Below are 24,824 nucleotides of genomic sequence, written 5' to 3'. Positions count from 1 at the left end.
TAGGTTTAAAAGCAATAGATGATGAGAATGTTGGTATTCAAGCAAGGTTTTAAGTCCTCTCATTAAAGAGTTTATTTTTATCATGAAAAATTCAAAAAATTTATGGGTAAATGTACAGCAGAAAAGTGAACCTCTATTTTTCTAGACTAATGCTGACTTGCTGATATACGATCTGCTATTTGTCTGATTATTTCTGTTTCGGAGTGGGATTCATATATCAAAATGACGTCATCCATTCAATCTGGAATTCATCTTGGACTTTTATTTTCTGAGAATAAAAAGTTACAAATTTTTATAGGATATGTTCGGTGTTAAAGTCACCTAGTCAATCTGGAATTCTATATTGGGCCCTTCTTTTATTTGCTTTTTGGGATTGAATCATGACATTTCCACTAGAACAATGATCTGCAACCTTTTTGAGTCACCACGATCTAGCAGTGAATAGACATCTTTATCTTTGTAAATCTTTTAGACTTCTTTGAGTGTCATCCCAAGTATTTTATAGGATAAATGCAGAACTGTTTGAATTTCTTTCTTTGTTGCTAGTCCTATTAACTTTTTGCACTTACGTAATATAAGCAATGCTTCAAAAGATGGATTTTTATCTTGCAGTGGTAGTCTTGTCCAGTTCTTCCTGTTTCTTTCTTTTCTGATCCTTCTCTACCCACTTTTCCTTTATTGTGCATTATATAGTTTCTTGCATTATAAGCAACTAATTATAAACTGTTCATTTATTGCTTATAACACTGTTGCTTTCACAGTAGTTAAAATATTTGGCGTCAGCAAAAGAACCCATCACTTTCTGCCTATGAAGCAGTTACATCTTGTTTGCTTGCTGTTATTGCATGCTGGTTGCATTGTATCTTAAAATTGGACTTGTATACATCTTTATTGATAACATCCTTCGGTATTCATTCGCGAAAACCAAATTTCAATTCTTTTCTCATTACTGAAGTTTATCTTGAAAATGAGTGGATGAAGAAAATTTTTAAATTTATAGTTCCTTCCACGATTTTCATTGCAGATCATCAAACACGGAATCAGTGTTTTGGTGAGCTTATTGATAATGTCTGTCCATGCTTATTTATGGGTTAACACATGCATGATGATAATTTGAGAAAGGAAATGGAATTTCAGCTGATATCTCTTATATTTCATATTCATTTATGATATCAGTTTAGCTGTGGATTGTCTTTATTTATGTATATATTTATTTTGGAGTTTTCGCAGAGAAACAGTGCTGCGCTGAATGCACATCCTTCTTTACAGCAACAGGAGCTTAAATTTTCTCTAGGGAAGCTGGCCATTGGAAATCATGGAGTCACCTTGTTAGAACAAATACATTTTGTTATCACTAGGATAGGTAATGCTTTAGGTCTTGTGAGGACTCTCCTAGTTGGTTGTTCTCGTTACTGCTGCAACAGTTTGTGGTATGATTTCCAAATCACTCTCTATCTAGTTATTTTCACCGTAGTCAAATTTTGCTCTTTAGATATCTATGCCTTCTTGGACTTCAGGTATACAAAAGGATCCACTAGTGATTTGAACTTCTCGGAGACTTGCAAGATTCTTGGTCTTAGTGACGAAACTGTGATGGTAGGAAGAATGTTGGATACATGTATTACAAATAATAAGTGCCGACTGGATGACACGATCAAACCTTTCTCCTCTCTCATTGCAATATTTTCAGAGGTAGTAATGCTTTTATGCAGTATATAACTTCTTGTTTGTCAACTTTATCTTTCACTTTGCTTCTTCTCTTATCTCTACAGTAGTGTATATTTATTCTTTAATGGAATAGTAGTTCCAATAAGTTTTATTTTGGATTATCTTTCACGGAAACTTAAAAAGTGTGCTGGGTCAGCATAAAAAACATAGCATTCTGGTGATGCTTCCCTCTCCCCCCCCCCCTTTTTTTTTTTGCGTCATTCTCGTACTTTTCCTTTCTCCCTTTTGAGGGAAGAAGATGCCATGATAGAATTTGCTTATCTTGAAAGGAGCTTAATTATGTGTTATCAAGCTGCCAATTTGATTACCGAGCACTCAAAGTTGTTGCATCCTTATGATTTATCAAATTCATCCTCTCCAATATTAAATGTCCTTTTTACTATTCTTTTTGATAAAGAAATCTACTTTATTACTCATGGAAGTTTTGGTAAAATAGTATGAAACCAATCTAGGGCTTATATCGAATAGGTATAGAGTAAAATAGCTATGTACAACAGCTAGGGTTAACAAAATAAGAATATACGAATAAGATATATAGAAGAAATATCAGTCCTCATTATGTTAACATAAACAGATCTACGCTAACATCTCCCCACAAATTTGAGCATCTTACAGCCAGATGTGAGGATTGGAACGAAGTGCAGAAAAATGTGAGGTGGTCAACGGCTTGGTAAAGATATCTACAAGTTTTCCAGACGAGATATGAAATAGGGCAAGGTCAACCCGCTTAAATTTTCTCTTTCGTAGGAAATGATAGTGAAGTTTGATGTGCTTGGCGCATGCATGTAGAACTGGATTGGCAACAATATATGTAGTACTAGTGTCACGCCCCGCCTTATTCCACAGCGGAAATGTCACGCCCCGCGACCAACCGCCTATTTGGACCGGGCCGCGGCGCCGACAACAGACCGCCGAACGGACCGGGGATTCCTTTGTACGCGGACAGAGTCTCCCCAGTACGTCCAAGGCGTCGCAATCCAAACAATATAGATATGTTCCAACCAGGAACGGATATCAATCAAGATTGCATAAGGAAGTATCAAATANACAGAAAATTCTAAATCTTCTGTTTTCGCTCCGATTTCAGCACAGGTCATTCCGAACCTATATTTCACTTCTCTAAATCCAATAAAAATAGTATCTCATACTATTTTTATTTATTTTCACTTTTATATTTAAAATCCGGTATGTTACATTCCGCCGCAACCTCGCCGGAGCCATTTAAATGTACACCGTAACTTCATAGTTTTAGAAGTCCGGTACCTTACAGGAAACCCTTGCGGGTGAGTGCATAGACCTGCCGAATGGACAGAGCTTTTCCTGCCTGCCAAAGGCGCAAATAAAACCATTACATTGAATTTCAATCAAGAAATAGCAATGAAGCACATTTTGCATGAGGGCATATCACAAGAGCGAGAAAGTAAACTAACTATACTTTGTTGGAGCATTCACATTTTACATACAATTTGATCTTTAACCAAAATACAGTCTTTCTTGTATAATACATTTTTGCACTATCTATTACATTTACGTTCCCAAAATGAAGATTTACATCTCTTTGCTCTATACATGGGGTGACCTACACTGGGAGGTCTATCTAGGGCGCGATGCCCTTGCCTCGATCTTCTGCCGCCTGCTCGTGGTTGGCTCTACAAAACAGCGTGTGAGAACTAAAAGAAGTTCCCAGTGGATTTGGCCGCTGACCTTGGCGACTTTTCCCTACTAGGTCTAATAAGGCATAAGTATGTGAAATAAGTAAGTAGTCTACCGCTACGAGAAGAACATATAGAATCAACCAACTACTACCATGCCTTAATAATATGGAACAAGGTTCAAGACCCAATATAATCAACCTGTCCCTTTTTTACCTCTTGACCTAATCGTACCGGCTCAACCTAAGGTTGAGCCCAACTCACATCTCTAAGCCACGTGGGGAGGAGCTACGCAACTCAAACACCTACCTTGGGCCGTCTGCAGGGTAGGCACCGTCGTGACCCTATCCCTCATCATGTGACACTCCGGAGCTCATTGCTTGTGGAGTCGCGACCTCCACAAGCCACAATAGATTATGCGAGTATGATTTAGTCCTTTTATTCAGTGATGACAACATTCCGGGATCTACCAATTCCAAACATGCTCACCTCATGACATGTGCAACTATGGCAACATACTATCATCATACAAGAACTATGTAGCTAAATAATGCAATGTCCCAATTCTCTACTTGCACTTGTGATCACAATTCTCTACTTGCACTTGTGATCACATTCAATCCATGTCACTATCATTTTTTAACAACAACAATGACGCCTAGTGTTCCACAAGGTTTTGTCTAAGTTCATTCACCAATTCTTTTGTATTTCTAGGGTTCTCGATGTCCGAATGACCCAACCCTCATGGATCCTACATTTTGAGTTCTTAGCACAAGTTAGTTGTCTACTCCTTCAGGAAGTATGCAAGGAATTATGACAATAAGCATAACAATAACCCTAAAATGCATAAGCAATCCATATCCATGTATGTATGAACAAAGAAGCAACTTAGGAAGAAATTCTATAACTTCGGAGAGCACCACCCACCTCGGTTAAATGCCAATTGCTGGGATTTCCAAGCAATTAGATTTTTGATGACGTCTCGGCACGTTTAGGGTCTAACGAAGGAAATTCTCCAAAATCGGGTCGTTCCTCCCAATCGGAAGTTATAATCCAAATCAACGTTGGCCCTCGCGTCGAACTATCCTTCAATTAAAGGATTAAAGGGTCAATTTGAATGGAAACCCCAAAAACACAAAGACCCTAATTTTCAACATAGGGTTTTAAATCCTTCAAGAACACCCAATTTTATGGTGATCTTTTTAACCAATCTAGTTTAGAATCATTTAGGACTTCCAAAAATTTCATTTTCAAAGGATTTAACCCAAACCCTAACTCAAAACTTCAAAATCTCACCTTAAGCACTTTGCCCTCCTTAAGCGGCTTTTGTATAAGAGCTTGCTTCTCTTCCAAGTAAACTTTATCTCTTCCAATCTTCACTTGTTGGAGAGATTACCAGAGAGAGAGAGAGAGAAGTTAGAGAGTAAGGGAAGAGGATTTGAGAGAAAGAGAAAAGGGCTCTCTTGTGTTTGGGTGTGGGAAAGAATGAGAGAATGAGAGAGTTGGGGCCTATTTAGAAGCCCCCAAGCAAAATTACAACTTAACCCCTCCTATTTAATGCAATTTCACTCAAACCGCATTTTGGGCTGAGAGAGGCTCCAGATCATATTCTAGGGTCCGGACCCCGTACCCACACCGTACCCAATTTGCAAATTCATGCAGGCAGGGTCCAGACCTTAGAGGGAAGGTTTGGACTCCGAGAGTTTTGCAAAATTTTTTTCCTTCATCTTTTGCTCCAGAAATTTTGTTTCCACTCTAATCTCACTCTTTTGCTCTAGAAATTTTGTTTCCACTCTAATCTCACTCCAACTCAATTATAATTAATCCGAGGTCTATCTAAACTCTCTCAAATAGTCTCAAACGCCATTTTATCCATACTTTGCCCAATTTGGCCAAAGTTCAGGGAAGTATATTGAAATTCAGTACACTACAACTAGATTGCCATAGTATATGAAGATTGGGCGTTGTTGTTGTACATCAAGATCATAAAAAAGGCCACAATTTCGAACAGTTTCAGCTAGAGTGAAGGCAATAGAGTGATATTCACCTTTTGAACTTTACCGAGAAATAGTAGGTTGTTCTTGGCAGACCACGATATAAGAAAAAAGATACAACAGCTAGAAGTTGAATGACGAGTGTCTGGACAGTTTGCCTAATCAGCATCAAAATAGGCAACAAGAGAAGGATTAATGTAGCGGGAGAATTGTAGATCGTACGACAAGGTGCCGTGAATGTAATGAAGAATTGGTTTGACAGCTTATAGAGGTGGCTCGCGAGACGCATGCAAGAATTGTCTCGTATGCAAGAATCGAGCCAGCAAATTGACAGTACAAGAAATGTCTGGCTGAGTAATAGTGAGATACTATAAGGCCCCAACATTTGACGATAAGTATAAGAATCCTCAAACAGACAACCCTTGCGAGCAGATGGTTGAGTGCTATAGGAGGACCGGAAATAGGTTTGTTTGAAGAGAGGTCATGACGCTCAAGTAGCTGTTGAGCATACTTCTGTTATGTTAAAGAAAGACCCTTAGCAGAGGCGGTAACTTCCAATCCCAAAAAGTAATGAAGAGACCCTAAGTCTTTTATAGCAAATTCCAATTGCAATGGTAATTCTTATTTATTATTAATAATTATTTTTTATTATTTATATTAATTAATAATTATTAATTAATATTTATTATTTAATTATTATTATTAATAGATTAATAATTATAAATTAATATTTATTATTTAATAAATTTAATAAATTAATAATTTCATTATTTATTACTAAATTTATATAATTAATCTAATTAATTATTAAATGACGGTAATTTTAATTTAAATCTAAAATTAATTAGAACAAGAGTAGGTCCTTGTTCGAACAAGGTCCTTTGCCCACCTTGTCGTCAAGGTCGGAATATGGTCGATCAAGGTCTAAGGGCCTTTGATGACAAGGGTCCTTGGTTTGCAACGCAAACCCTTGTTTCCCCCCTTGTTCCCGAATAAGGGGGGTAACGTTGGGCTTAAACGGTTTTTTCTGNTAAGAATCCTCAAACAGACAACCCTTGCGTTATAGGAGGACCGGAAATAGGTTTGTTTGAAGAGAGGTCATGACGCTCAAGTAGCTGTTGAGCATACTTCTGTTATGTTAAAGAAAGACCCTTAGCAGAGGCGGTAACTTCCAATCCCAAAAAGTAATGAAGAGACCCTAAGTCTTTTATAGCAAATTCCAATTGCAATGTCGAGATTAAAGAGTCCAATAATGAGGAAGAAATGTCCGTCACAATGATATCATCAACGTATCATAAAAGTATAAGAATGCTATGTGAAGACTGAGAAACAAACATAGATGGATTAGCGATATTGCTAATGAACCCCACTTCAGAAGAAGTGAAGCGTTGAAACCAAGTGGGGGGTTCCTATTTAAGTCTGTTAATCGCCTTTTGTAGCAGGCAGACATGATTAGGATAGGATGGAAGCGTGAAACTTGGCGGTTGTTTCATGCATACCTCCTCAGAGGGAACACTGTGAAGGAGCACATTTTTGATATGTAATCGTCGAAGGTCTGATCCAAATAAAAGCGCCACCGAAATAATAGTATGAATAGTAGTAGTTTGACAACAGGGTAGAAGGTCTTATGAAATTCGATACCATGTCGTTATTTGTAGCTTTGAGGTACGACAAGCTTTGAGACGTTCCAAAGGAACCATCTGCCTTTTTCTTGACCTTAAATACTCACTTGCACCCAATGAGATTAACAAATAGTGTAGCGAAACACAAACACAAATGTCTCAGTAATGTTGTTCGAAGCCTCCTTTTTCAATCATGCATGCTTTCTTGTTTTTGGGGTGATGTGATTCAGTATGCTATTTTTCTCATAAATCACTTGTGAAAGTTTTGGTAAAATTGCAAGAACCCATTAAGGGTTTGTATTAAATATATATATTATAGAGTATAATAGCTGTGTACAATTAGGGTTAACAAAATATAAGGATACACAAATAAGGTATATAGAATAAATATTAGCGTATGTTATGTTAACATAAATAGATCTATGCTAACAACTCATGCGGATATTGGTTCATCTACTTCTTTTTTTTTTCCAATTTTATTAGCTTTTCACTGATGATATATTAACAGTAAGATGGCATTGGAGATTAACCTATTTGACATTATCGGAAATAGATTTGTAATTTGTAAAATATTAGTGACTTGATTGGTACAGCGATAGTTTGAGGTCCAATATTAGCATCTCCACTAGTTTAGATTAACTTATAATTTAACTAACTAAAAATGTTTAATATTTGTTGAAATCAGGGAAAATGTGTAATAGAAACTTTGAGGTTCTTTGTGCTTTATTTGATTATAACGAAAATTTCTCTTTTGCATTGTTGCCACAGTTTGATTTGCACTGATTTGTTTTTGGTACCTTTCTTCTTGGCTGCATGTAGAAGCTTCAATTAAGCGAACTTCGTGAGCTAAAGGATTTCTTCCTTATAATTCCATCTCTTATTGCCAACTTGGTGGACTGTAGAGTTCTTCGGAAGGATAAATTGGTAAGAGGGGACCACGAACCAGGAAGCATTGTAAGCATTAATGATGGACTCATCATGGGAACTGCGTTTGTTCTCAAGGTATCTCACATGATTGTGACTTCAAATCAGTTTGGTGTTCTATATTGTTGACTCATGCTACTTGCTGGAAAATAAAATATACATGTATTTGAGTATGCGACAGGCTCTTCAATTTCACCTTGCAGTAGAACTCATGCGTGATTCTTCCTTAGATAGTTCCTCTTGCAGTAAAATTTCTTCTTTGATGATTGTCTGGAAGAGCTTACGAAGCTGTGGTGCATGTGAAATGTGTTCTTCTGTTTACTGGTTTTCTTATAAAAATATTGTACTGGTTTTCTTCCTTAACAACAAAAACTTCTACTTGAAGATCAAAATGGCCACATGTTTACTGATGTCCTAGTAAGTAGAATTTGGTTCGTGAGGTCAGATTATTCCCCTAGTCCGTGCACTTTTAGCGGCATTTTAGTTTGATCCCTACAATTTTTAAAAATATCGACACCAGAACCTTTTTGTACTGTTTCATAATAGTCCCTCCTGTCACTCTGTTGGAGAAATTATTGCTTGCGTCAGTGCATCTATACACCCGTTCACCACTAGAGCAAAATAATAATAATAATAATAATAATAATAATGAATTGATGGCTTTTGTGAGAGTAAATCATACTACTAGCCCCTGAACTTCTATCCGAGTTTCATTTTGGCCCCTGGACCTTTTAGCTGTGCATTAGACACTCCAAACTCGGTGGATGGTATGGTGTTAGTATTACTATACGGGATGGAATGGAATGGAGTGCCATGGGGAGATGCATGGACACAGTGAAAAATGCACCGGGTACAGAAATATATTTCTCTTGTATTGAGAGACTGATTTGTGAGATTGAGAAATGAACTGTCGAGCCTGTGAAACAAGTTGATTGTGCAACAAGTCGATTGTCATACTTTTCTGATAGAACGGTGGCAAACATTCCATAGCACATCCAACTACTACATTTTATCTGCAATAAAGTTCCCATTATCTTCTACTTTTCATTAACTACCTCGACCTATTTCATCTTTTGAATCGATTTCTTTTCCCTTCTAAGGTTTTGACATTTGCAGGTTTTAGGGCAAGAAGAGTCATTTGACAAACTGAACTGGTTTTCTTCTGCAAAGAAGAAACTCAGGGAGGAAATCACCTTGCCAGAGGAAAGTTGCGAGTCACAGGAGGAAAAGAAGGGTTGGAGCAATCTAGCTGGTTTAACGCGCTGGCTCCAGGCCCCGCCCATTACAACTGAAGCCCACAAGGTATTAAAATCTTAAATTTAGTCGAATGCTCCCGTCGTCTGTATTTTTACTTTTTCTCAGAGTATTTTCTTTTACTGGGCAGGGTGTCGACAAGCGGAAGAGATACCGAGATGAGATTGAGCTCATAGAATGCAGTCTAAAGTTTGCTAGGACACTTTTGTCATCATAATAAGAAACGGTCCCTATATGTTTTTTGTGTTCCCGTTTCACTTTCTTTTTTGGTTTTGGGTTTCACTACTATAATTCTATACTGGTGCATTTGTGCTGATCAAATCTGGATAAGTTTCCAGCTGATATTTTAACGTGTAGTCATTTGCGGAGCCAATATCTGTTGGTTAAAAAGAAAAAAAAAAAGAAAGAAAGATTCCGAATTCTCTCGCATGTATAGCCCGGACGGAAATAAGATAACTTTTGTATCTGTAGTTCACGAGCATATTTCATTACTGGTAGAAAAGTCTAATAGTTTTTCCAAGTAGATATTTAAGGGTTTTTTTTTTCTTTTATTTTTTTTCCCTTCTTCCCTTGAGGGGAGCTCTATCGACACTTTTTGTGCTTTTAATTGTTCAGAATAAGCTCTTCTGTCAACGAAAAAAAAAACATAAAATAAAATAAAAGAGTTGAGAATTCCGGGTTGCCATAGTAAGCAGTTAAGGTAACCGTATGCACCACTCCTGTTTTTCTGTCCTGAGACGCTGGAAATGGATTTTTTTTATAAAATAATCATCTAAAATTTTATAATTTGTGAAATAATTCTATCAAATTCGTATTCACCGCATTCTGAAAGTCTTTAAGGTCTTTTAAAGGCGGTGAATCATTCACCGTCTTTTTCATAATTTTTTGGGAAAGAGAAAAAAAATGAGTTTGCTAAAATTGTACGTAGATTATACGGGAAATAAAAAAAGTGAGGTTATTAGGATTGTTTGTGGAATATTAGAATTTTTGTTTGATTGTTAGAATTGTATGGATAGATTATTAAAAATTTTTTTATTGTTATGATTATATGTGTTGATACCAAAATTGAGCCGATCTAATCCACGTATGAGCCAATAAGGACACGTGGTACACCAGGAGTCGGCAATAAGGCGCCTGAAGGACAAAAAGGCGGGAACGGTTGAAGATTGGGGCGTAACTTTCATGAGGAGTTAGCGTAACTTCCATGAGAAGTTAGTATAACTTCCACGATCATGGTTACAACCACTCCCCCCAACTTCTTTCAACCAACTAATAATGTGGGCTATAAATAGTAACTTTGAAGCCTGCAATAGAGGTCTTTGCCCCTGCGCACGAAAGACCACCCTTATTTTCTCTGCATTTTATTGCTTTTCTAGGAGTAGTCTAAATGTAATATTTTTCTTTTCCGCATTTATCGCTTTCCTAGGAGTAGTTCCTGTAACTTAGATCTTTAGAGTCTGTCTACCCCATGGGCATCACTCCCTTATAGAATATACTTGGAGTATGTCTGCCCTACGGGCATCACTCCACTGTTCCCATACTTGGAGTCTGTCTGCCCTACGGGCATCACTCCCCTGTTTGTGTATTTTTCCTTTTGCTATTCAATAGAAAGTTATCTTTGGCTCTTCTTGCCGATCAGATCACAAGTTGTTTGGCCATTTGGCTCGTTTCTTAGTCAAATTCTGGGCTTCCCCTCTCCATTCGGCTCATCCTGCCGAAGTGAATTTACTGCGGAGGTTTTCGAACCTGGCTGATTCGATCCCTCATCGGCCTAATTGCTTGATCCTCTGTGGGCGCATACTTCGAGGGTCATAATCCGCCGCCGTCTCGCATCCCGATGATCTTCCCGAGGAGAATTATTGACCGAGTCAAGGGTCGGAACATTCGGCACGCAACAATTTTTTGGCACGTCGGGTGGGACTCGATTTTAGGTAAATTCATATTTTTATTGAAATTATGGCTGATGATAATGCCATGAATTTGCGCAATAGGGTTGTTCCTAGAAATTCTGGGAGTAATCAATCTAGTGATTCAAACAATGCTTGCGAATGTCAAGCAATTTTGCCAGTTGAAGGAGAAATTAGTAGACAGTCGGCTTATCAAGAGCCGAGTCTAACTCAGGTGCTCGGCCAGATGAGCCGAGTCCTGCAAACTTTAGATCAAAATATTCATCAAAGTTCCGCTCGACTAGACGCGGTGCTGGCTGCTATCACGGCTTATAATGAAAATATTATTCGAATCAGGCAATTATTTATCCGAAACGAGCAATCTTATGGGGGGCAACAAGGGCCCCTAAATGTGCCGGTGCAACAAAATCCACTCACGTCGGCGGTCTCACAGGTGCAACCGCAAATGTCACATTTCCAGACTGCTTATAGGACGGCGAATATCAATACCAGCCCGCAGTCAGAGATTGCATCAGTTTACCTCCTTTACCAGTTTATCAGCCCCAAAATGTAGGGATTAGGGCTGGGGGGCAGGCCCCTAATGATATGTAAGGAGCGAACCCTGTAATACAGAATTCTTAAGTTCCTCAAGGGCCAAATTCGACTCAAGCATAAGCTCCACTGTATGCTCAGATTGAGGAAGTCATTCGGAATACCTTCGGAGTAGGGGCCAGGCCGGCTATGCGGCCCGTTTTTCGATCCCCGTATCCAGCAAACATAGATACAGAGCATCCGTATCCGGCAAACTGAAAAATGCCGAAGTTCGACAAGTTCTCGGGCGATGAGACCGAGAATACGGTCGAGCATATAGCCCGGTTCACGGCCCAATGTAGAGAAGCGGCCGCTGACTCATTTTTGAAACTTTGATTATTTAACACGTCGTTAACTAAAACGGCGTTTACTTGGTATACAAGTTTTATCAGCCAACTTCCGTCCAAGATTGGGACGAATTGGAAAGAAAATTTCATGAGCGATTCTATAGATCGGAGCCACATTATCGGTCGCCGACTTGGCTTATATACTGACAAATGTCAGGTGAAACGGTCGAAGAGTATTTGGACCGTTTCAAAATAGCAAAACCGTGCTTTATGAGAATGCCAGAATCAGAGTTCGCCAAAATGGCGTTAAATGGTCTGCATTTTAGATAAAAAAGACATTTTGAAGATAAGTATTTTTCTAACCTATTTGATCTAGGTGTTTGAGTTGCCAAATACGAGCATTTCAGAAGAAAAGTGAGGCGACTCGCTGCAATGGAGCCGATATAAAATCAAAGCAAAGGCAAGGAGAAATCCTTGCTAGAAGAACAGTCGGTTCAAGAAGAGCCGAGCCTGTCACGCCCCGGACCTAGCGGAGCCGCCCGGCGGTGCCAGATCGCCATACAGTCTAAAACATATAAGCGTCTAAAAACAACAATAAATAAAGCAGTTAAAAGACAACTAAGGTATCAGAGCATGATAAGTTTCTAATTTCTACAACCAAGGAATAAAGATAAACAGAGATTCACTAAAGAAACATAAAGTAATACAAAAGAAATCTCAAATACAAGTGCTAAAAGTAGATACACAGGTGGTCTCTATACAGGGATGACAAAATCTCTCACTCTCTGTAACACACTGGACCTTTGCAAATTGCGAGGTTCGAGTGTTTGATCTGGTGTTCGAGCTTTTTCAGATTTCTGGAAGGTCGTAGACAGTGTTCCGACCTATGCTCGCATCCGAGAATTGTGGTTTTAAGCTGGTGCCAAAGCCCAAAAAAAGTTGGACCTTGGTCAGCTTCGGGTAGCCTGCAGCAGAGCTTGAACCGGAACAAGACTGTCTGTACCGGTACAAGGTTGATGGTTGTACCGGTACAGCCATCGGCTTGTACGGTACAGCAGCGCAGACCCGCGACCGAGCCTCGGGTTTGCATTTTCGTGGGCCTTGTACTGGTACAAGGTCGTGTACCGGTACAGGTGGCAGATTTTGAGCAGTTTGATACTGCAGGGGTTTTCGCGATTGTAGCCTATTTATATTAGCCCCTACGCCCTGGGGACTCTCCCTGACTGAGATCATAGGAGAAGAAGTAAGGCTTCTCTCTTCTTCCCCTTGGATTTTACTCCTTTTTGCTTGATTTAGGAAGCTTTTTGCTCTCTTTTGCTTCCTAGAGCATTTTCCACCTTTGGAGAGGGCTTGGGGCTTGGTTTTGAGCTTTGTAGAAGAACAATCTTAGAAGTTGTGGACCTTTGAGCTTGGATTGAAGCTTCTAAGAGGTAAGCAAGTTGTTCCCTCCCTCTAGATTTTGGTTTTGATGTTTTATAGTAGATGAAACCCTAGATTGTGATATTAGGGTTTATTTTGGGTATTTTGAATCTAGGACTTTTGAAACTAGATTGAGTGGATTAGAGGCTTCCATTTGGTTGGTTTGGAAGGGCTCTAGCTCTCTTTTGGAGCTTTAGAGGAGATTTTTGCACTAGAGGTGAGTTTTCCTCACCTATGCTTGATTAGCTTAATGATTGAGCTAGGTATTGTTCGTTTGGCTCGTATGACACATATTTTTATACCTCTAGGGTACTAGGAGACTAGAGGACACCCTCGTGGGAGCGCACGAGGAGTTTCGTTGTCATCGGTGGGTTTGGCTTCGTGGAAATGGGGCGAAATGGCCCCTATGCTCTTTCTACTTGTTGTAAAATAATTTTAAATTCATTTCTATGCTAAATAAAATTTATATGAATTTTAGAGCACTTAAAATGCAAGCCTTGTGTATTATGAAAAATTTCACTATATAGTAGAGCTATATGAGTAGAATGCATGCATACGGAAAAAGTGTTTATTTTGCAAGTGGAAAATACATCTCTTATGAGGATTATGACTTGGAACATGTACTTTGGAACATAGTTGCCATGCTTTGACATAGAGAACTGTCATCAAGGGGCACTTGACCGATGCCGACCTCCCCACTGCGTGATCTGTGGTGGTCCACACATTCCACCGCAGTGCCCGCAGCGGGGAGGGAGGTATTTCCAGTGTGGCCAGGAGGGCCACTTTCGGACCGAGTGCCCGAGGGGATCTTCACCGGCATCGTTGACTACATCGGCACCGGCTCTACCAGCCGCCAGCCAGGGGACTCCATCGACACAATACCAGCCGGGGCGGCCACCCGTCCAGCACCAGGGCGAGGGATCTCGACAGGCCCCGAGTGGGCGTATATATGCCGCTCAGACCGAGGAGGCGACAGCAGCCGAGGATGTGGTTGCAGGTATCATTTTACTTGATGGCATTAGAGTTCGTGCTTTATTTGATACCGGTGNGCGAATGAGCACAATGGCAAGTAGTCATACGTCCAGTCACAAGTACCAAGTCCTCACGTCAAATAACATGGAATGTATCGAATGTCCCAAAGGCCTATCTCTATGTCATCATGTCTCTAACATGGAATATATAGCAGATGTACAATGGCCTAACATTATGTTTCTATGTTGCAGTTTCATAGTTTACTAATTTCAAGTGCCTCTTGATGACACTTTATACTACTAAGTCCAAACATAGTATAATGTTTCCAATACACGGATATGAGCTAAATTAGCATACTAGACGAGAATCCCATTCGTCCACATGAACACTCCTCACATGCATGAAAATAACCCTGATTACCCTACTATACAGAGTGAAAATTTAACTTACACATAAGGCATGCATTTTAGGTGTTCTAAAATTCACATAAATTCTAATTAGCATAAAAATGCATTTAAAAATACTTTACGAAGAGTTTAGAAAGCATAGGGGCCATTTAGCCCCATTTTCATGAAGTCAAACCCACCAAAACACTCGCGATCCTTCGTAAGCTCCGACGAAGGTGTCAACTAGCCTCCTAGCAACCTAGAGATGTAGGAACAAGGGTCAAACAAACGTAACGAACAACCACAAGGTTGATCATTAACCATCTTAAGCTAGGGTTGGGAAAAACTCACCTCAAGTGAAAAACCCTCTCGTAATCTTCAAATGGGAGGTAGAGGTCTTCCAATCTAACCTATATAAAGGTTCCAAACCATTCCAATGAGATCAAGAAGCCTCATATCAAGAATCCCCAAATCTAACCCTAAAATCCAAAATCTAGGGTTTAAACAAGCAAAAAGTCCCAAAACTAAGATCTAGAGGAATGAATCTTGCCACTTACCTCTAGAATGCTCCAATCCAAGCTCAAAATCTTCTAGGGTTGAAGATTGATCCACCACAAAGCTCCAAAAGTAAGCTCCAAGCCTCCAAAGGTGAGAAATGAGGAAGAAGATGGTGCTCCAAGGCCTCAAAGCAAGCTCCTCTCCTCTCCTTCTCCTTCTCCTCCTTCCCCTTTCTCTTTCTAGAAGTGTAAGGAGAGTGTGTGGGAGAGAAAATGAGAGTGAGAGGGGGAAGAGAGGCTGCCTATAGCCTCTAAGGTAACAAAATCCACTTAGGCCCCTCAAAAATCCACTCTGTGCACTGTCCGGTCTGGGCTGCTCATGCGCTGAGGGACCGGTCTCTCCCTGTATGGGACCGGTCTCTCGTGTCGAACTCGAAAAACCAACGTTCGGAACCGGTCTCTCGTCAACAGACTTGAAAGAGAGGAATGGTCTTCGTCGTCGTCATCCATTCATGCAATTCCGACTCATAGGGTTTGTTTTTAGATTATTTCATAGCAAATTATGTAGTCACTCTCCAAATTCATTTTTGATGATTTAATTTGTGATAAATATGTATTCTAATGCTTAATTTTGAATAAATTCTCTCAATATTATAGATACATTACAAGAAAATGAGATCGCAACAAGAAATGTCTCGAGATGAAGTAAGTTATAATTTTGAATCTTTTTACAGCATTTCAACTATGTTTAACTAATTACATATTTGTCATAAAATGTTATTTATAATGCTTGAACATAGTATATAGGGTGGAAAAGAAGTGACATTAATGTCTCTTGGAAAACCTCATCGTCCTGTCGCACGAGGAATTCTATTTAGTAGAGACCCATCTACTATAGTTGGAGGAGAACGACTAGGCCAACAGTATTGGGAGGTCTATGTTGAGGTTGCTATAATACCCAATGAGAGCCTGATTCGTAATTTCCAAAATTTGAAGACAATCGGTGATGCTGCTAGAAAATCAATTGCTTGGCCTTCTTTTCTTGTAAGTTTCATGTTTATACATATTAATCAACTATTCTTTTTATACAAAATATGAACTAGATAATTGAATACTATCTTTTTTCTATTGTGATAGGTTAAAGAAGATGGAAGATGAAGAAGCTATGTGATCTTCAGAATGTTTTGGAGATAGCCGCTTTGAAGCCAATTGATTGGCATGTTATGCAAACCTTTTTTGTTGTTTTGAGTGGCTTATAGATATTGTATATGTTGTTTCAGACCTTTTGAGTTTCGAACAGGTTATATGAAATTTTTGTTGAAGTCTTTTTGATTGTATGGCTCAATTGTTAATAGTTTAAGTCGAGTCTTGGCTTAAACTTATTTTCAAAGTACCTGTGGCCTATAGATTATAATGTAAAACTTTTCATATCAATGAAATTTACTGAACATATTGAACTGCTTGCTTTATTGACCTGCTTACTTTAGTATATAAAATTGATGAACTTCTAGTATTGAATGACTCTTTGATGCTAAAGAGAAAATTGTGACATTTATTGGTGAATAATTAAAAAAATAAATTCTTTTTGTGATTTTCTGAACTAGCTAGATGAAAATACTATTTGCTGACACTTTAGATTGTTTGAAATAATATTTTTGTTGGTGATTTTAGCTGTTGCCAAATAATGGTTTTGATGGTAATTTGGATTGCCATGAAATAATTATTTGCTGGTTATTGAAAAAGCCACTAGTTTCTCATTTGATGGCATTTAAATTGCCAAGATAAATAGTATTTTTAGCACTTCAAATTGCCAGTAATTACTATTTATCAGCACTTCAAATTGCCAGTAAATATTGCTTTGCTGGCAATTTACTTTTGTCGACAGTTGCATTACTGGCGATTTAGAAAATGCCAAGATTGATCTTTAGTGGCACTTTTGGCTACTTTTGCTGGCAATTTTGACGGCCAAGAAATATGATTTTTCTTGTAGTGCGCTTTTAGGGTGTAAATCATGAAACTTTTTTTTACGTATATTTATACACATAGGCACAATGCAGGATAAGGGAGAAGTGAATATGGTGATCCATTCACTGTGTTTAGAATAGTAAATAAAAAGTAAAAGACTTATGTTCTTTTATTAAAAATACATTATGTTATTTCATTAAACATGTTAAATAAATCACCATATTATAAAGACTAGTGTAGAAACCCGCGCGATGCAGCGGCTAGATAATAGAAACAAAATTTAAAAATTTTAATAAAATTTATATTTACAGCTTATTGATATATAGGAAGCTATACCATGTTAAACACAGCCAATTTGCATGTCTAAATTCAACTGTTAAAAAAATAAAATTATAGTTAGAACCCACTCATTGATAGAATATTAATATAGTGCATGTAATTAAATGTTGCACCTTCCATGTAATTAGAGGAATGGGGAGGTGAAGGGCTGGACGTTGAGAAGAGGAGAAAGTGGTTTGATTTAAAGTTGGGCTATGAGAATGAAGGGTAACATGTCACGTGGCAAAAAAAAAGTTTATAGTATATGCAAAAGAGTTACAGAAGAGAAGGGATGGGAGATTAATGGAGAAGGAGAGTGGATTAAAGTTATAAAGCCCGCTTATTGATAGAATATTAATATGGTGCATATAATTAAATATTGCACCTTACATGTAATTAGAGAAGTGGGAATGTAAAGAATTGGGCGTTGAAAAGAAGTGAAGCTGGTTTGATTTAAAGTTGAGTTATGAGAGTGAAAGGTACGTAACATGCCACGTGGTAAAAAGTATTGTGGCTTTATATAGATTTATAGATGGTGAATGAATCAGTGGAAATTTATTTATTTTTTTTCTTATGGCATGCATCTACATGTACAATATAGGGTTATTTTTTATATTTATAATTTTAATAGAATCATTTACAAAGTAAAATTTTCTGAGTAGACTAAATACAAAAAGAGTCCTAAATCATGCATCCTACCCATCGTAGGAATGGAGTTTTCGCCCGTTAATTTAGTGTGACCAATGTTTTAAAAATTCGTATTGAATAGCGATATGAAAATGTTGCTGTGTCATATGGTCACTGGTTCAACGAGTGAGTCAACCGGTGATTGAACGAGTGACATCATAAATAATTAATTATTATTTTTAATTTTATTATATAGAAAAATGTACATATATTATTATTCTAGTGCCATATTTTAGGATAAAATACTATTTTTAGACCAAACTAAGTAGATATAATTTTTTTCAAATTTCACTTATTCTATTGTCATATTTAAGGATAAAGTACTATTTTTAGACCAAACTAAGTAGATATAATTTTTTCCAATTTCACTTTTTATAGGACTAAACTGTGTTAATAGACAATAAAATTTTAAGTAGTTGGATTTTAATATGATTAGATCAATAAAGCTTGACAACTTTGATTAAAGCCGGACCGGTTCACTGATTCGATAGTTAAATTAACCATGGGATCGAACAGTTAAAATAATTTTTGACTAATTCGATTCAAAAGGTTGAACCAAATTATTTTATAAACTTGCTTACCGTGGAACCGATCAAATCAATTGATTCTCCCTAAATTAATTTTTAAATCATTAGAGTTGAGCAGTAAAATAATTTTATTTTTAAAATAAATGAAAAAATGATATGAATTACAAAAGTATAGACAGTACATAGTGGCATGGCGTATAGTGAAGGGGTTCGCCGACTATAGATTTTACCTGCATTTTTAACCTTGTGTGTCAGTAATTAGCGCGAGTGAAGGAGCGTGCGTGCGATGCGTTTGTAGTAGTTAGAGACGTTCCAAAACCCGAGACCCCAGCTGAGGGGGTGAGGTGGGCCTCTGAGCTGTCGGACGGCTGCGATCGAGACGTCACGTCGGTTCTTCTTCACCCCCGGCACTCCGAGTTCGATCTCATCCCACGGCTCATTCATCGCCACCTGTCACACGTTGCTCAGCCCTTGTGGGCCCCACCTGAATTTCCATATTCATTCATGACCGCCCCCGAGATTCGAGCCCCCCACCCCTCCTCACCTTCCCCCGTGGCGACAACGCCTGACCCAGACCCACATGCCACCCCCTCGCTCGGCCCCTTCTGCTGCGCAAACAGCCCCTCTCTCCCGGACTTAATTTCGAAAATGCCATTCGACGACAACGACTCGGACCGTCGTGTTGCCCACCCCACCCCCCGCCCTCTCATCTCCCGGCGCCACTACGCCGTTGACCGGCTGGTGGCAGCGTCGTAATAAGTGGGAAAAGGGAGGGGAGGTTTCGAACGGGCGCCAGTAAAGCGACGTTTAAGCAAACTGATGGGCCTGTAGCGCGCGGGAAGAACCGATGGCTGGCGAAGTCAAGGACACGGAAAAGGAGGCCGCAAAGTCTGGACGGAAGGAAAGGCAGAGAGAGAGAAGAACCGTGAGAGCGAAGGGATGAAAGCTACAGCCAGCTGAGCTGATGCGGCAGCATTTTTTTTCTTTTTTTTCTTTTTGGAAGTAATAATCCTATTACTTTCAGACCCCCCACAATACATATCAATATTTATAATATAAAAATAATTAAATTAATTTATGCAATGCATATTTTAAAAAGAAAACTTAAAATATTCTCATGTGGTTTTACTCTTTCTCACTTTAGTATTCTATAGTTTAAAGTGTATCAAATTACTATTATGTGGTTTCGCACTTTCTCACTTTAGTACCTTATGGTTTAAAATCTATCAAGTTACTACTCTGTGGTTTCGCACTTTCTCACTTTAGTGCCCCGTGGTTTAATATTTCATTGAGAAAAAAATAAAACCACAGAATACTAACTTGATACAAAAATAAAATCACAGAGTACTAACTTGATACATTTTAAACCATAGGATACTAAAGTGAAAAAGTGCGAAACCACAGGGTGCTAATTTGATACACTTTAAACCACAGAGTACTAAAATAAAAAAGTGCGAAATCACATGAATGGTTTTGAAGTTTTTCCTATTTTAAAAGTGCTATTTCAAACTATTTATCTATTAAGATCTTTTTAAATACTGCACTAACATGTAGAATATGAAAATATTTTTATTGATTCATACATATATATATAGAGCAGGGCTGTTGTGCTCTCAGGAGCACGAAGGCCTCCGTGCTCCTGAGCCGTTTTCGATGATGGAGTTTTCAAATCGACGATCGGCTCCGTTAGGCTTTATCTAGCGTATTTAAAGTTTCTAGAAAATAATTTTTGCGATTTTTCGATATCATTTACCTAGCAATCAAAAAGATTTAAAATCAATAATTTTTAACGGCTGAAAATAAAAATCCTATAAAAAGTGGTGATATAACACTAAAATTTTCGATCAGAAATATAGATCTTGTTGTAGATAGTATAAAGAATTTTCTATCAAAATTTCATCTGATTTGAATACTTCTACACCGTTAAACTTGAAAACGGCAGATATCAACCATTAAAAATTATGGATTTTGAATCCTTTCGATCACTAGGTAAATGATATCNTAGTCGTTGTTATCATCTCATTGAAAATTATTGCATATAATATATTTGTGGATCTTATGCACTGTAGCCATGAAAGTTTAATGATTAGTGTGTTAACATCCAAAAATTTTATGCATATCAATTTTGAAAATATAACGACTGATCAAATGGTCTCCAAAGTAATAAACACAGTAGAAAAGATATTATTATTATTATTATTATTTTGAGAAAAATTCCGTATGCTCTAAATGGCAAATTTACAATAAAATATAAATAGTATTACTAAATTTATAAAAAAAAAAATAGATGATCAAAATTTATAAAGCCTGGTATTATTATTATTATTATTATTGCTTTTCTTTGAATACTATAGAAATATAATAATATAATTTTAGAAATGATTGCCTATGTGTCCCACAAAATTTCGATAATATTTTATTTATTTCTATTTTTTTCTTTCCAATAAACCTCTCATATGTTTATCCGTTATTCCAAAATACTCCTACAGTTATCATCCGTTAAGTTAATTTGGGTTAAACGTAAGTTAAATATTTACCACAGTTAAAAAAAAAAATTAAAATGTCACTTTTGCCTTTAACTTAAGGGCAAATAAAAAATATTAGTGATGGTAAAAAGGTATATTTGAAATGACCAAAAAGTAAAATACTTTTTGTATCCCTAACTTAAGGGCAAATAAGAAAAATCGGTATTGATAGAAGGGTATATTTGAAATGACAAAATAGTAATTTTATAGAGATAATAGAGTTCATTAACAGATTTTAACTCTAGAAATATATTTAAAATAGATTGAAACGTAAAAATAGTATTTTTAATATTAACCTTTAAGAAGAATAAATTAGAAAATTGAAAATTTTTCAAAAATATATAAGCAATTGCTCCTATATTTTGAATCATCAGGTAGAAACTCTGATGAGCGACGGAGTTTCGGAATACGGAGCAGGGTGGACAAGGCGTATGCAAGAATTTCGGTTGAGAAAGAGAGAGAAAAGTGAGAACGTGGGGGGTGGGTATTGTCCGGGGGCCGAGGAGAAGAAAAGGACAAAAGCGAGGAGGAGAAGGAGAGGGGAGGGGTTGGGGTTGAGGTTAGAGGGTTGGTTGGTAGGCCCCACTCACCACCGCATATGCACGCTGTCTTGCCATCATCAAAAACCCAACCAAAATCCATTATTCAGCTCATTTGCCCTCTTCCCCCTTGCCCCCTCCCCCTCTTCCATTGACCAATCCATAACCCTAACCTTGTCCTAAAACGCACCTACCTAGCTCCTTCCCCCCACTCCCCCCCTCTCCCGCAAAAGATCCAAACGACAATCCTAAACACAACCCACACAACAATTATAAGAGCAAAAATGAGATGGGCGGCGAGATTCGACTGCGAATTCGGGAACGATGCTCGAAAAGGCTAACGAAAGAGAAAGAACTCATAGAGGAGAGTGCGACTTTACCTTCCCTGGACCGACTTCGTTCTTGCTGGGCTTATAAGAAAGAAGTTCGATTACTCCGCGCGCTTCCAACATCAATCTTCATTTGCAAGCTAGCTGCTTCTTTGATTACTAGCTAGTTTCCATTACTTCCTAAATTTGCACAGTTTCTATATATATACATATATTCCTTCCTGTTGTTTAATTTATATATAGCTGGAGGAAGATCATATGCTGCTGTAATTTAATTAGAGAGAGAGAGAGAGAGAGAGAGAGAGAGAGGATATAGATATATATGCGAGATGGATCCTTTAGCAGCATCTCAGCACACTCATCGTGGGCATCATCACCTCCCGCCTCCCTTTCACACCAGCAGTAGAGACTTCCACCACCTCCTCGCCCCGCAATCCATCCACCACCTCCATCACCAGCAGCAGCCCTTAATGCAGCAACCCATGAAGCTCGAAGACGAGCACAGCAGCCGCGTCAGGAAGCGCGGATTCCACGACACCGCCGATCGCAGAAATAACAATAATGACGACGACGACGATGACGACAGCAACAACAACAACAACGACAACAACGGGTTCAACGATATTCCGAACGGCACCGAGACAGCGTCGCAATCCGGCGGGGGAGGAGGTGGGGATGGGGGCGGGGAGATGGCGCGGCGGCCGCGGGGGCGGCCAACGGGGTCGAAGAACAAGCCGAAGCCGCCGATCATCATCACGCGGGACAGCGCGAACGCGCTGCGGTCGCACGTGATGGAGGTTGCCGGCGGGTGCGACGTCGCCGAGAGCGTGGCGGCCTTCGCGCGGCGCCGCCAGCGCGGGGTCTGCATCCTGAGCGGCAACGGCGCCGTCGCCAACGTCACCCTGCGCCAGCCGGCAGCGCCGGGGGCCGTAGTGACGCTGCACGGCCGGTTCGAAATCCTCTCCCTGGCCGGCTCCTTCCTGCCGCCGCCCGCGCCGCCCGAAGCCACGGGGCTGACGGTGTACCTGGCGGGCGGCCAGGGGCAGGTGGTGGGGGGCAGCGTCGTCGGCTCGCTGATGGCGTCGGGGCCGGTGGTGATAATGGCGGCGTCGTTCGGGAACGCCGCCTACGAGAGGCTGCCGCTGGAGGACGACGAAGGGCTGCAAGTGCAAGGAGGGCTCGGATCGCCGCCGCCGCCTCAAATGGTCGGACATTCGCCACCGCCGCTGCAGCAGCATCAGCAGCAGCAGCTGCTGGGCGATCCAAACGCGGCATCGCTCTTCCAGGGCCTGCCGCCAAATCTGCTGAACAGCATCCAACTGCCGGCCGAAGCAGCCTACGAATGGGCCTCCGGAGGCGGCGGAGGTCGTCCCGCCCCGTATTGATCTCCTTTTCTCTTCTAGCTACTTGTCGTCGATCTCCTGGTAACAAGGTGAATTAGGACCCATATCAATATCCATCGGAAACTATTTTCGATAACGGTTTCTTAATTTCCATCTTGTTTTCTTCTTCTTTTCTTTTTTTTTCTTTTTTCCTTCTTTTTCTAATTGTGTTGTGATTGATCGCTTTAGTTTTTCGTCTTCGTTACTAGCTAATAGGATGACTTCATAAATATGTATCGCCTCTGTTGTGTAAATCTATGTTTTTAATTCTTGGGGTTTCCACTGTTCGCTATGAGAAAAGCTAGCTTTAAGGGATATCCTCTGATTAATGAACGTAGGAAAGAAGATGGAGGAAGAATGATGATCGAGCACTTGCTTAATTATATGTTCCACTAGTAGTACTCTCACTGATCGGATATTGTGCATACTGAACCTTAATTAATTTAGATCATCATCATCAGATAAATTAATTTATGTTGGCTCTTGCATTTTGTTTTATTTGTTCTTCTTCTTTTTCTTTAGCTGTTTTATTTGGTACATCTGAAGCTTTAAGTTGAAACAGAAATTCTCAACTAGTATATTAAGAGAGAAAAAATTTCTCAATTAATGAGCATATATATACATACCGAGTAGCGAGAACCTCTAACTAGATAGGCCCCGTAAGCTTATAAATTAACCTACATGATGATATAGGGCAACAAAAGTACAAGGTTCAAGCCAACAGAAACGACTAAGCTAAGAAAAGAAAGCAATAAAATTAGCAGGAATAAATTAAATGATGACCAGAATCAATGCTTGCGTAAAAATGGGCATGCATGCATGCTTGAGGACCAGGAGAAACACATAACACATTCCTTCATTGGAAACATGGCTTACGCCTGAATCATTTTTCTCAGTGTTGTTCTCCAAGATACGCAGCAAAGATTCTCTCCAAACTTTAATTTGTCTACTTCTATTGTATGTTGTAATATTGTTTAGAGAAACGCTATCGAAGTAGAGTTTTAATTCTTAATTAGTTCTTTCTCACTACTCTTTTAGTTCTGCAGCATAATCAGAAGAAACTACATTGAAGCCTACTTTGAAAGCTAAACAATCTCATTTGTGCTTTCTACTGTAATTAATTAATTAGAAGTTCAAAAAAATTTATATTTGCTAAACCTTCTGTTGAAAACCGATGCTACTGAAACAGAAGCAAATTCAGAACAAAGCGTAAATTAATTCTCAAAAGTCATCATCTCACTAATATATATATATATATATATATATATATATATATATATATATATATATATATATATATATATATATATATATATGTATATATGTATGCTCCTTTTCTA

At 38.8% G+C, this 24,824-nt stretch overlaps 3 protein-coding genes across 7 annotated transcripts in view; all 3 read left to right on the top strand.

Moving 5' to 3' along the window:
* The window catches only part of LOC109727090 (WASH complex subunit SWIP homolog), a 78,312-nt gene extending 68,668 nt beyond the window's left edge, over positions 1-9,644 (top strand). For 2 of the 5 annotated variants that reach the window (XM_020256983.1, XM_020256980.1), the window contains 5 exons: positions 1,231-1,430; positions 1,518-1,692; positions 7,816-7,998; positions 9,037-9,222; positions 9,305-9,644. In XM_020256983.1, coding sequence (XP_020112572.1) covers positions 1,231-1,430; positions 1,518-1,692; positions 7,816-7,998; positions 9,037-9,222; positions 9,305-9,391 — 831 coding nt within the window. In that variant the 3' untranslated portion in view covers positions 9,392-9,644. Of the gene's footprint in view, positions 1-1,221; positions 1,431-1,517; positions 1,693-7,815; positions 7,999-9,036; positions 9,223-9,304 lie in introns of all 5 variants that reach the window. The other 3 variants (XM_020256979.1, XM_020256982.1, XM_020256981.1) reach the window with 2 other exon arrangements.
* On the top strand, positions 15,683-16,539 carry LOC109727707. Its single transcript, XM_020257891.1, has 4 exons — positions 15,683-15,744; positions 15,870-15,917; positions 16,020-16,256; positions 16,350-16,539. The coding sequence occupies exons 2-4, from the start codon at positions 15,885-15,887 to the stop codon at positions 16,368-16,370; spliced, it is 291 nt and encodes a 96-aa protein (XP_020113480.1). The 5' UTR covers positions 15,683-15,744; positions 15,870-15,884; the 3' UTR covers positions 16,371-16,539.
* Positions 21,832-23,753, top strand: LOC109727056 (AT-hook motif nuclear-localized protein 22-like). The gene has a single exon (XM_020256928.1). It carries the CDS (start codon positions 22,432-22,434, stop codon positions 23,485-23,487), a length of 1,056 nt encoding a protein of 351 aa, XP_020112517.1. The 5' UTR covers positions 21,832-22,431; the 3' UTR covers positions 23,488-23,753.

The sequence above is a fragment of the Ananas comosus genome, linkage group 22 (assembly GCF_001540865.1).
Source record: "Ananas comosus cultivar F153 linkage group 22, ASM154086v1, whole genome shotgun sequence".
NCBI classification, from domain to species: domain Eukaryota; kingdom Viridiplantae; phylum Streptophyta; class Magnoliopsida; order Poales; family Bromeliaceae; genus Ananas; species Ananas comosus.
Note: the sequence above shows the minus strand (reverse complement) of the source record. Positions and strands in the feature narration are given on the sequence as shown.